The following is a 13,555-nucleotide window of genomic DNA, read 5'->3' as shown; positions in this document are numbered from 1 at the left end:
AAGTTGGAGCCCAGCAATGGCCATCATGGATATGGGTTATTGAGTATGTGGGAAGCACTAATCTAATGCAGGAGACTTGGCTCAAATGGTAAATTGTTAATTTTTTAATATTTATTTTTCAACAAATAAACCTTCATTTCACCTTGTGCTCTGTGGCTTCTTTCTTAAAAGTTCCAGTGCAGTATGTCCACCAAAATGCAGTGAAAAGTACAGACCAAAAATACCTCCTGCTACAGAATGCCACCGAGTGGAGTGGTGGGATCTGGCTTTTGAGGGGAAGAATGTGTCAGGGCTTGGCTGAGTGTTTGTTCTTGTTTATAAAACACACACCAAGCTCATTGCAGAGAAGCCAAAATGTTAAAGACAAAAGCCAAAACAAAACCAAAACCTCCACAAAACCAAAAAACTGTGGGAAGAGGAGGATTGCTAAACATGAATGAAATATAAGATGGTTTTGGGGAAAATGTGGTTAGCTAGAGCAAGACAAAACCTCTCCCTCCCATTTTTGTATTTTGGAATCTCTTTTAGCCTTACAGCTGTTTTATGCTGCTGGAAAACCAAAAGCTTATCAGTGAAGGCTGGTAAGTTGCTTATCTTTTTCATTCCAAGGAACAAAAAGCATAATTTGTACATTATTTTTACATTAAAAGATGTCTTCCTTCAAAAAAGAAACCCCAAAAGCAAAAGTGCAACATGCTTGGCTGGTTTGCAGTATTTCAAAGCTGTCTTTCTCGATCAGTTTGTCTCCAGCAAAGGCAGAACAGCAAGGAATGTTTTTTCTGCAGTGGATGGGAGCTGCCCATGGTAGCAATAATGCATTCAGGCATTGGGCAGTCTTGTGGGAGAGTGTGGGCAGAAGGACTTAGTGCAGCAGGTTTTCCAACCTGCCTCCCCTCAGCCTTTTCCAGGCAGCAGAACTAAAACCCACTCAGGCATTCTATTAAGGAAGCAATATGGAGAGCAAAGGTGTGGCAAGGTGTGAATTACTGTAACACAGTAACCCATGTCACTTCAGCAATGAACAGGATTTGCCATACGGAGAATTTAATATACAAACTCAAACAAAACACATCAACCAAAAACTGCTACAGATTCTTCTATAGAAGCAGCTCTGTCTGGCAGCTTCTTGAGGTGTCCTGAGTAGCACAGAGCAGAATTTGGCCTGTTTTGCTCAGTGTGTTAAATTTTAAGCTTCTCAAGTTAGAAGTAGGGCATTCAAGGACCTTGGTTAAGTCATGTACATCTAAAAAGGACAGAGTAAGAAGAATCACGCTTCTCAATTTTCTGACAATTCACTGAAAAATTCATAATACCAAAGCTGACTTTAGAGGGAGTTTCAGAGAACAAGATTTCCATTTCTGTGTTCTACAAAACAGGCCTCAGAAGGTAACTAAAACATTATGATGCATAAAAATCAATGTTGAACTGATTTCATCTCCATCTTTATCCTAGCTGTAAAATACTATGAAATACTTAAGTATGAGAGGAGATACAAAAGTTATGTTTCCATCATACTAGAATTGCACCAAGTTCTTTGTTATGTGGTGGTTTCTTAACTGGCTCATTAGGTAGTAAATTGTGGAGCAACTACTAAGGAAATCCTTCCAAAGATGAAGGCAACAGCCATTGTGACAGCTGAACCTTCCCTCTTCACCCAGCTTTACTTTTTCATCTCTACACCATAGAGATCACTACGCTTCTGGCTTAAAATAGGAATCTGCTGACGTATTTCTGCAAGTTTCTTTAGATCTGCAGGAGAGAAGAAAAGAGTTAAGAGAACAGCAGCCAAAAAAGAAAGCTCCTGACTTGCTGTGAGGCAAGCCAGGGAAAATAGCAGCTTTGATGGAGAATGGGGTGGTAGGGCACTGCAAGTGAGCGGCCAGGGCTGAAGGAAGCCTCAGCTTTGCTGTTTCCTAAGGTGGCACCTTGTCCCTAAGGAAGTGAACTAGAAGGGTACAGCTATAGAGAACTGTGCATAGAACAGCCAAGAGCTGCTTGTTCTTGCTTTACCTAGCACAGGTGGACAAGGCAGAGGAGTGCTGCATCATCTGTAGTTGCATGTGTAAGGCCACAGACTTAAAAAAACTGTCTCTCCTTAGTGTCATAATCTGTACTCACAAAAAAAAGTGGGGAAAAAACCAAAACAATTTTCCCCTTACCTATATCTGTGTATACAACTGTTTCCTCAGCCCCAGCTTTGGCTATGACTTCACCCCTGCAAAATTAAGCACATTTGTTCACAGGATTAACACATTGGTTTCAAGGCATCAGTGCAGTTGCTGCTGTTTGTACAAAAAGGAGTTCTACCCTTGATGCCTACAGCTGTAAAGACAGGGCTGTCCTAAAAATAGGATCATAATCCATAACTCTGGCATGATAGAAATGGCTTCCAGGCTTTATATATGGCACTTTCTATATGTGATAAACACATACTTAACATAAGTGTCTTTCAAAGATCAAGAACTGTGGTAAAAGCCACTCTGAGAACCACTGCCTGTGAGCATGCAACATAGCTCAAGGGGAAAGGAACAACCACACTGGCAAAGATGAACTCTCTCCTTTGAAGACCCTACTGGCTTTTAATAGTGTACTTTGCATGAACTACTGAACATGATCATGTCTCCCCCAAGTGTTCTGTCACTGCTTTCATCACATAAAGTTAAAAGCTCACAACACAGACAAAGTTTTTCTTACTGTGCAAACAACTGGAGCTGGGCTATGAGTAGATTTATGTGAAAGAAAAACAACTGCCTGAAGATTTGGTCACTTTTACCTCCTGTGCACCTGCGTGATTTCTGCTCAAGTCAGAATCTCTCTTCTCTAGCTGAAGACATTCTTCTTCTTTCTTATGTCAAAACAGTGTTGTTCTTTGAGGAAATGAGATAGTTCTGTGTAAGCTGTTTAAGAGAATTACCCTATGCATAGCATATCATGGACTGAACTTCTGGGACAAGGTGACAAGGTCAGCAGTTCAACTAATGCTTAATCCCAGTACTAAGTAGCATCTTTACTACCAAAATGAATACATACTCAAACTAGTTCTACTTTACTTCTTTTTTTAATTTGGCTGTTTTAAATCATGATCTCGAGAATGTACGCTCAAGTCTCACGTGCTTTTTACCAAAAATTTGCACTTTTAACAGTAGATGGAAAAGTAGGACTGAAGTGTGACTGCCAACTAAAATATTTTTTTTACCAAAGAAAAGGTGGTGGTTTTTATTTTATTGAACTCACCATGGATTTACTACAGTGCTGTGTCCCCAGGCAACATAGGATGCATTTTCATCTCTAGCAGGAGATACAGTAGCTACATAGAGTTGATTATCAACAGCTCTGTGTTCACAGAAAAATGAAGGAAGGGAGGGAAAAAGTGAGAAGAATTGTTTTTATAATACCATTTAATTAAGCAGAAGAGAAAGAATTCACTCTGAAGGACAAGCTATATATCCTCTAAATGACTAGCCCAAACTGTGAATGATACAAAGGTCAGAGAAAGAAGAGCCTGGAAAGAGAAGTCTCTAGCACCTGGCTCCAGAGTTAGTGCATAGAATATCATGTAATTCACAGGTTCATCCATTATGTAGAAAAATTGATTGAAGCTGACCAAATGAATAAACAATCTGCATTCAGGAATCTCAGAGTCTATTTCTACCTGTAATTAGAGCACTTCCCGAATGGTTACTGGCTCTTCTCTCCAGAATTTGTGCGTGAAGTGTGCTTATAAAGCCATGGGAAAAGGCCATTGAAAGGGCATAGCAGGGGCACGAGGGAGTAAAGGCCATGAACTTCCTGCTTTTCTCCTTGACAGTAAAATCATTTTGATGTCCCATGCAAGGCTTGAGGGATGGTACAGCTCCAATGGTGAAGTGGCCCTGCAGCACCACTTCTGACACACAAGTGTCATTTGGAACAAAAGAAAGTTCAGTTCCATACACCAAAACTCCTCTAGAACAGGGGAATAAGCTTTTACTGTGATCTTACCTTCCCCTTTGTAAAAGCTCCCAATGAGCTGGTCCTGTTGTCATGTTAAAAGCCCCTGGATATATCAGCAGCTGGCAACCTTTGTTAAGAGACAATTAGAACCTAAGCATCATTAAGGGGAAGATGGTTTACCCTAGAGTGGCCCTTCACACTGAAACCCAAGGTGAATTTTCTTTCCATACTTCCCAGCCTCTGCCCAGAGCCTGTCCATGCATAACAGGTAACATCAGCCAAGAGCTGTGGTGGGGATACCCCAACTCCATCACTCCACCACCACATGTGGATCAGGAAGTGATGGTTACTTTACTCCCTGAGAGAAGTCACTCATCTGAGTAAGAGTCTTGGCCACAGGATGCATTTTGTGTTTCTGGGCAGGGATAAGAATGCCTGATGACATGGATCAAGGAATGCCTGATCACAGGGACCACTCGGAACCAGCCCTGCCTCGCCCTGGCCTTAGGGCTGCCCACGCTCCCTTGGGTGACCCAACCTCACCTTTCTGGCTGTAGATTTGAGCCATCTCAGCAAATCTCATATCATAGCAGATGCCCAGGCCCACTTTGCAGTATGCTGTTCTCAAAACACAAGAGACAGAAGTGATATCACCAGCACAAGTACACAAAACAAGCACAAGACTCCCTGTAGCCATCCTGCCAACTGTTATTTTGCATGGCTCACAGCAACAGGAGCAGCTATATTTAAATGTGTGTCCAACAAGCACTGGCTATGTTGGGGGAGAATTCATGCTTCATGAGGACAGAAAGAGTGTGAGAAGCAGTCTTATCTACCCTTTAAGAAAAGTCATTTCCACAAAATCATGTTGTATGAAGTCTGTGTAACATATTCCTCTCTCATTTAGCTGAAATTTTAAATTTTTTTTTTCAATAAAAGAAAACACTCCTTGCTTTTCATGGAGTAAAAATATTCATGTACTTTCTTAGAGCATGCACATTGCGAGGAGGAGACAGTGACTGTGGCAGACAAGACTGGAGATCCCAGTTAACAGACTATGTCAGCTTTTGAGCAATATGGGGTGGGGAGGAGTAGATATTTTGCTTTTTTATCTGAGTTGGTTGATTCAAGAAGGCTGGAATGGGATTCCTGATTTAGTTAATTGTCTCCATTATTATATCATCCCTACCTGAAGCAATGTACCATTGTAGCTGTTACACACTTTCTTTTCTAGGCCATGTTTTTTAAGAACAACTTTCAAGTGGTAACTGCTATTAAAAATACCATCACTTCCCTCTAACAAATCAATAGGACCATTCTTTAATTAAGGCAAGTGAGGTGACATATGTTTCAACCCTTTGTACTCCTCTGTCCTTTTGCAACCACACCACCTTTTTAAAACTTTCAGAAGTGACCCAAACACTTGAAGCAAGCTTAAACTATATTTGTCACCAAATGCCCAATCTGATAGTCTAAAAATCCACTGCTGGAAAGGAGGAGGGGGAAGAGAACTGCAGAGTGACTGCAGTGTTACTGTAGTACAGCTCCTTAAAGAGAGAGCTTGTTTTATACTCACATGTGTCAAACATGGAGAAACTATTCCCTGGACTCAGTGTTTCAGACTCTTTGAACTGGATCTTCCCAGGAACATTAATGTCAAACAAATGAACCTGCAATTATGCTATGATTAATAACAATTACTAACAATTTCTCTGTTACTATGATCAATAACAATTACTAACAATTTCTCTGTTTGGTATTTGAGCCTCTTTAGGCATGTGCTTTCTACTGTTATCTAGACTACTCTTTTGTCAGGATCCAAAGTAAACATTGCTTAAGACTGTTAGATCCCCCTAAGATGATTTAAAGTATTTTCTTCTACACAGAAATATACATGTCTAAAATTGAAAATACATGCAAAACAGATAGATGTCTTGACCTAATGATTTGTCTCTAACATTTGAGTCCCATTCCTGTAAAACTTCTCAAGAAAATGCCTTCACTGAGCCATGACTTCAGCTATGCAGCTGCCTCTGAGGGCCTGCAGCTGCCTTCATCCCTCCCTTGCAATGGAAGGTGTTGCTCCTGACTGGAGCTTCCTAACAAGAGAGCTGGTTTTATTTCATTATTTGTTCACACTTAGCACAAGCCTGCACTCATTCTACAGCTCCTGGGCTTGCAGACTGCTGTGCTGTGACAGCTAGAAGGCAGCACAGAACTGCCAAAGTGATCTAGTAAGCAATGCTAATGTAGAATCAGCAAACAGATTAATTAATAAAAAAAATTAAAAATTAATTAATTATTTAATTAAAAATTAATAACTGCACCACCTTATTTGTTCCAAGTAACCCTGCATTATGGTTTTGGCCTACCCTTAAAAGAAATAAGCTGTTGCTCGCTCATGGAGTGATTCCTGTGTGCACAGTCCCATGAACAGAAAGTGGGGATCAGAATGAACAGAACCGTTCCACGAAGAGAAACAGACTCTGGAGTTATAAATGGGAGGCAGTTTTCCAAAAAAGCACAAAGCTATGACAAGGTGGAAGATGACAGCCAGCAAACATCTACTACAAACAGCAGTGACAGCTTAACTTGGACTCTGCATGTCTGCCCTAATTAGATGTATAGCACAAAGCATGTAAAGAACAGCATCTATTATAACAGAAGGACTAAATCCATGAGGAAACTGAGAGAAAATCCTGATCCCACTCAAGTGGCACTGTGTTTTAGACTGAAGCCTGGGTACAGAGATATATGAGTTGGATCAGGTTTTACCCTTTCCCATGGTTTTCCCAGCATATGGGGAAAGCCAATTACTTCCTTATCCAGAACAAATTTATGACCACCTTTTGACATGGTATTTACATACCCCAAATAAAAGTTACATGAAATTTCATGGGTGATGGTACACAACTTATTATTAATGCAAGATTCTACTAATTTATACCTCCTTTAAGTACAGATGAAATGATTTGTGCAACACTGCTGAGAAAACCTTTCATAACAATTTTCTGCCATCTTACCTTCCTATGCTTTGCCAGAAGAGCACCATCAGGCCCAAAGACAGCACATGTATTGTAGAGCTTTCCACCATCCTCTTCTGGAATGGATCCTTTGTAAAGGCAAGAACAGAGATTTCCCCCACTGTATTATTTATGCAGTTTTGATCCAATGGCAGTAATAGACACTGCCCAATTTTCCCCCAGTGAGATGGTCACTAAGAATAAACTACCTCCAATGAGATATATGCTGCACTCCTTTGCAACTTCTGACAGCTTTTGTGTTGATTCCCCAGGGATCTTCTCTGCATACTCCTTAAAGTATTGGGTTCCATATGGAGAATTAAAGCATTCCTAGAATTAGATGGGGACAAAAAAAAAAAGAAACTAAAATCCAGTAACATCACTACAATGAGATGTACCTAACTTTTCCAACTCCTCTCTAACCATGTTCTCAAACAACCTTTGGTTATAGGAGTTTAGTTTATAGGAGCTCAGTAAATGAACCAGGAAGGCCAGAGAGATCTGAACAATCGTTGAAAATACAACAGGTGTGTTTGTGGAGTGCATGCCAAATAGAACAAGAGCTAAGACTATCATGCAAGCTGTAAGGCTAGCATATTCACTGCTCTGGGCTTAGCAAGAACACAAGGGATGTTCACACCAGAATGAGGAGCCAAGTTCTACACAGCTCTCATTTGACAAGTTACAAGCTCAAAAGATCCTCTCAAAACTGTGAAATGCTCATCCACAGCCCATGATTTCTTACTTTTTAAAAGGACATTTGCAAAAGCATGCATTTCTCAAAATTACTTATTGTTTTGCTAAAATAATCCTTTAAACACTATTTCCTCACAATTGAACAGTGTCCTCCACCTTAGGCCCTTGTTAAAGATTTGCGATCCCTTTAGAACCAGGCACATAATCTTTACATGGTCAGATTAATCGAGTAGTTTAGATGTCTAAAATAGGTGGGCTTGTGGTATTTGAGATGCCCAAGATATGAGGACCTTTCTGCATTACACTTGCCAGCTCTGTGAGGACGTGAGACACTCCACCCAACACTTTCTTGTACCCTGAAGGAGAGCAGCTGGAGGCCACAGATAGGCTATCAAAGTGTAGCAGCAACTTCTCTGCTGTGAGAAAGGGACTCCCAGCCCAGACACCTCCATTGTTCCCTTTGCTCACCAGAAGTGACAAACACACCTCCACCCCCACAAAGAAAAAGGAAAAAAAAATCAAAATCAAGCTGTTACTAGCACAATAAACACTTCTGCTTTATCTGTGCAAGCAAACTTCTTAACAACTGAGGTAGATTCTACTGAAGTGGAATAAATGAATCCAAGCTGGAAAGGGTTTTTTTCCCTATAGAGGGCACTAGGCCAACAGTGCCCAGCTAAGCCACAGTACAACCTGTAGATGGAAGAAGCAGGAAGGGAAGCCTCTGCAGGCTGTCAAAATAAGCTTCCCAGGCTTTTGAAATCTGGGCTGAACTTCAAAGAAGTGAAAGCAAAGCCAGCTGCCTCCATCTTCATATATCTAGTGTAGGTTACTTTCCTTTATATAAAGTTATTAAAACAAAAAACAAACCCCCAAAGAAACAAAACAGTGGGAAGACCTAATGTCACTACAAAATGTATCTCCCAAAAGTCTGTGAAATGCCTTGCCCATGTTTCACAATTTGTGTTCTAAAAGCACAAATCTTTGCTGGCAAAGTGAGTATCTCAGCTAAATAAGTCTGGAAAATTCAATGCTTGTACAGATGATGAAGCCAGTAAGTAAAAGTAATCTCTACACAGGAGGCAGAGGCAGAACACTGAATGGTCACATTTGCAACACAAGAACCACGTAAGCACAGAGGAGCTGGGAAGGTTGCTCAATCCCTCCCCATGACAGCAGGAGAGAAAACATTCTGTGTGTAAAACTGAGACCCAAAGTTCACCCAGCAATGAACTTTGCACTCCCATGTCAGATGTACAGGAATAACACCAGTACCCCCACGAAGAGAGAGAAAGCTGCACTGGGAAGCCCACCCTGTTATCAGCACTCACATTGTGTGAAAATTCACCAAATAATTATGGCTAAAGTTCAAAAAGTAGGTCAGAAGTGACTGATCATTTAAAGTTGCTATTTATGTCTTCACACATGGAAGAAATGTGTCTTAATCATAATTCAGCCACAAATGACCAGCTGGTAATGTTTTAAGTCTAATTTGTTTCTCATGTATCTGGAATGCTTACAGCAAGGAGAGCTACTGTGTACCCTCTTTCACCTTCATGTCAACATTCTTTAGCTGAAAATTGCCTTTTTCTACACTTCTTCAGCAAAGATTCAAGCCACAGTGTCACTTACCTGAATTCAGAATATATCAGGGATGGCATTGTCTAGGATTTAAACCAGCAAAAACTTTACCAGAATTTTACACTACAAAAAAGATCAACTTGTTTTTTGTTTCCCTTTTCACTCCCCACCTCTTAGTGTGCTACCAGCTACAACCCCTGGGATTTTTAGCTTTTAGTTTTATTTTGAAGTTTCATACAGCATCTAATCTATCCAGGGAGGAAGAGGAATATCTGTTGCATTAATAACACCAGAAAGAGGTTTTGAAGGGTTTGGAAGCATAAGGGCTAAGTAGGCCACAATCTTTACTCACAGGCAGAGCCACAAGTTTTGCTCCTTTGGCTGATGCTTCTCTCACCAGTCCACAGGCTCGTTGGAGATTATCTGATTTAACACCAGATACATGCAGCTGGATAAGAGCAAGGCGGAAGGCTGGTAGCAGAAAAGAAAAAATTATTCACCAGAATTCCCACAGGAAACTCTTCAAAAATCTGAATTCTGAAATTCTTCAAAAATCTGAATTTTCTTCAAAAATCTGAATTTTCTTCAAAAATCTGAACTCTTCAAAAAACTGAATTGTTTTCTTCAGTGCTTTTCTTCAAGCACTGAAGAAAACAAATTAGTTAATATATAAACATATGCACAAACCACTACCAACTCATTCTACAGCCTAAACCTGACACTGGAAACAGTCTCTTAACACAGGGAGAGCACTGAAATCCAGGATTGCCAAGAGGAGCCACACATGGCCACCACCCTGCAAAGATCCCAGGGCTCATGTGCCAGCAACGCCCAGTCCATGTTCCAGGGGAAGGAACCATGTTCCAGAAAGGGAGAGCACAGGTGCCCCAGCCCCTCCTTCACAGGCTGCTGCACACTATGGGAGCCCATCTTGCTGCACACCAAAGGACTGGATCCCCAAAGCATCAAATAAAGGAATTGTTTGCTTTTATCCCTAAATTCACACCTAGTTTTGGAAATGGCTATGAAAACCAAGAAAGGTTAACATCTTTCCTGATCATTTCTTAGCAAACTGGTTTGGGCCAAGTGGCAAGTGTTATCATCAGCTTCTACTCCCACAACTGCAGGCTCTCCAAGTAGCTAAGTTTTGTGCACACGCCTTTGTATTTCCTTCCATTAATTTCTGAGTATCCCAGGGTGGAGGGAAACACACCCTGACCATGATCAGGTAGAACTGTTTTCTTCAAACAAACACACACCAACCAACCAACCCTCTCTGGCTTTATAAAAAAAAAAATCCAGTTTCATAGCACCTCTCCTGTCTGGGGGAAAACTCCCCCATCACACAGTCAAAGACCACAACAAGAAAAAGACAAAGCTGGAAGCAACACAGTCCCAGTGGTCAGGAAAACTGGAAAAGCTGATTCAAGTGAAGATGAGACTGGGTCAGGAGCAGTTGAGACACATCTTTGTTCCTACTTCAGTAGCTAAGCAGCTAATTTCTAGAGGTTAAGCAAATGATTAACTGTTCCCTTTGCCACTCTTCATGTGAAAGATTTTTACTGTCGGCTCTACTGAGCAAACAAAGCTCATCTGGTACTCTGAACAGATGTAACCACAGGTTCCAGACCCGCCCGAGATAATCATACCAGGGATCTGTCAAAAACTTCCCAGCATTTGTGGAATGTGTTTTAGTTCAGACAAAGATTTACATTTCAGAGTAAAAGAAAATAAAGAAAAAAAAAAGGCACAAACTCCATAATGTTTAAAACACCAGGGAATGTAATTAATGTCATTAATATTGTTTTCCTATATATAACATTATATGCATCAGGGTTGAAGTTCGATAAGGTGCAAAACTGAAGCTCAGCCACAACAGAACACATGTATTTATGCCACAGTTTCCTTAACAAACATTCAGATATGGAAGCAACAGAAAAGCAGATAAATGTGCAGCAGTGCTGTAGATAGAGACCTCTGCTCCCAGCCTTGACCAGCTGCCCCAAAACCTGCGTTAAAAGTAATTCTCAGGATAAACCTAAAGCAATGTAGGCCACAACCAGGTAAAAGCGCAACGGAGTAAAAAACTGTTTCGCATTTGTACCACTACACTGCAAAACATGCTTGCTGTTTTGTTTTAGAGCGCCGAAAGCCAAGCACGCCCGGTTCGCTGGCGTTTCTTGTGGAGCTGACCCTGCAGGGCGGGCGAGCTCTGTATCCCGGTCTGTGCCCGGCGCAGCGCCAGGCCAGCTCCCCTCTCCCTGCACTGTTCCACAGGCCGTGACAGCGCCCAGCATCGAGGCCTGTCCCGGTCTCACTGGGGCCGGGCACACTCGGGCCAGCGGGGCCGCAGCTCGGCCGGAACCACCCTCACCCACGCCGCCTTCGAGCGTCCTCGCTGGGGGCGGGACCGCGTCCTGAGGGGCGAGATGCAGGGCTGAGGCACCCCCGCCCTGCCGGGGGCAGCGAGCGGGCAGCGCTCCCCCGGGCCCGTTCAGCGCCGGCAGCGACAGCGGAGCCCCCAGAGCTCCGGCTGTGCCGAGCGCCGCTTTGCCCTGCCCGGCCCAAAGGCAGAGGGCTCATCCCAAGGGACCTGTACCAGCTTACAGGTAACGCATTCACCAGTGACATCCCCCTCTTCTTTACAAGAACAGCATCCCCCAAGGTACAAGCATCTCCACAATGCTCCAGATGCGGAGCAGTGTCCAGTTCTGGGCTCCTCAGAACCAGAAAGACAAGGAGCTCCTAGAGAGGGTGCCACGGAGGCTACAAAGATGATTTTGGGTCTGGAGTACCTCTCTTATGAGGAGAGACTGTGGCAGCTGGGCCTGTTTAGTCCAGAGAAGGGAAGGCTGGGAGGGGATGTCATCAGTGCATATAAACCTCTCAAAGGCATTTGTCAAAAAGGTTGTGACAGACTAATTAATGTCAGTGGTGCCCAGTGACAGGACAAGGAGCAATGGCCATAAACTAAAACAAAGTTTCACCTCAACATGAGGAGGAACTTCCTTACATGAAGGTGGCAGAGCACTGACCAGGCTGCCCAGTGAGGTCTCCCTCTCTGGAGACATTCCAAACCCTGTGTTACCTGCTCTAGGTGACCCTGCCTTGGCAGGGAACTCAGACTAGATGAGCTCCAGAGGTCCTGTCCAACACTGCAACTCTGTGAAACCAACACACTAAGTACCATGCTGCTCTTCCTTCCTTGGCTTTAAACACCAAGTGCTCCCCTTTACTCAGCACAAAACATTGCTGTCTCATGTACATATTTTCCAGCCTTGGGCTTTTTAGAAGCATGTTTGTAGAATTGTATATTTTGTGTAGCACTATTTCTCACACAAGATTATGTCTGTAAGCTGAAGGCACATAATGGCAGAATGGGTAAAGAAAAAATGGGTAAGCCAGGGTGATCAATCTCTTACACACCTCCCCTTTCAGGAAACATGCAGAGAGATAAAGGATGGGAAGGGCATAACCACTGCAAAATGCACAACCACTACTGCGTGCAACAATTACAAACCTTCCTTCAACCAGAGAACTGTTCAACCTGCCCCTGGGAGCAGTAAAGGGAACCACTCATCCCAATCTGACCAAGCCAAAGGATGGCAGAACAGATAGCGCAGCAGCCCTTAGCAGGCTTCTCTTCTTTATATACATGCCCATGGTGGTAGAAAGAGCATATGTGATTTAAAAAAATCTTTTCTTCCCCAAACATCACACTTTGTAGGGCTCCAGGTGCAAAGAACAGCTGTCCCCCAGCTTCTTCCCAAATAAGAAAAAGAATAAGCAATCAAGTAGTGTCATCCCTTGAAGGGGCAAAGCACAGGCCAAAAATCCAGTTTCCCATGGGTCAGAGAGATAAAATGTATTTTTCAAGTTTCCAAACAAAAGTATCTGAAAGCACTAAGTATAGCCAGTAGAACAAGTTACATAGTACCACCTTTTTCCTTCCCTAAAGGGAAACTTTCACACATTCAGTAGACTACACCTATATTGAAAAAGCTTATTTGGCAGTACCTGGTTTTGAAACTACAGCTGACGTGTAGTTGGAAGGAAAAGATCCAATCACAGGTGAGGCCCATGTGTTAAGGCTAACAGGAAAAGGCAACTTTAAAAATTCCAACTCTGCAATCAACAGTATTTTTGGTGGGTTCTACACATAAAGTTCTTTACAAATTCTCATACAAATCAGAATCTAAAAGAATTTGTGAGACAAATGAAGAGCCATCAGTGAGCACAGAAGCACCAACTCTCACTATGACACAAAGGTAAGAGCTTTCATTTGGCAGGGAAGTTTACTCCAAGACTTTCTTTCCTACTCC

The 13,555-nt window shown here is 42.4% G+C and overlaps 1 protein-coding gene across 1 annotated transcript; it reads right to left on the bottom strand.

Moving 5' to 3' along the window:
* Nucleotides 1–81: 81 nt before the first annotated feature.
* On the bottom strand, nt 82–11,530 carry NIT2 (nitrilase family member 2). Its single transcript, XM_031060804.1, has 10 exons — nt 11,338–11,530; nt 9,586–9,704; nt 7,166–7,286; nt 6,957–7,045; nt 5,510–5,603; nt 4,477–4,551; nt 3,982–4,060; nt 3,235–3,333; nt 2,160–2,215; nt 82–1,749 (listed from the first exon to the last, which is right to left on the bottom strand). The coding sequence occupies exons 1-10, from the start codon at nt 11,528–11,530 to the stop codon at nt 1,661–1,663; spliced, it is 1,014 nt and encodes a 337-aa protein (XP_030916664.1). The 3' UTR covers nt 82–1,660.
* Between the last annotated feature and the right edge of the window lie 2,025 nt (nt 11,531–13,555).

Source organism: Geospiza fortis, unplaced genomic scaffold, assembly GCF_000277835.1.
Source record: "Geospiza fortis unplaced genomic scaffold, GeoFor_1.0 scaffold131, whole genome shotgun sequence".
Classification (NCBI taxonomy): Eukaryota; Metazoa; Chordata; class Aves; order Passeriformes; family Thraupidae; genus Geospiza; species Geospiza fortis.
The sequence above is the reverse complement of the archived record's forward strand: the minus strand, read 5'-3'. Positions and strand labels throughout refer to the sequence as shown.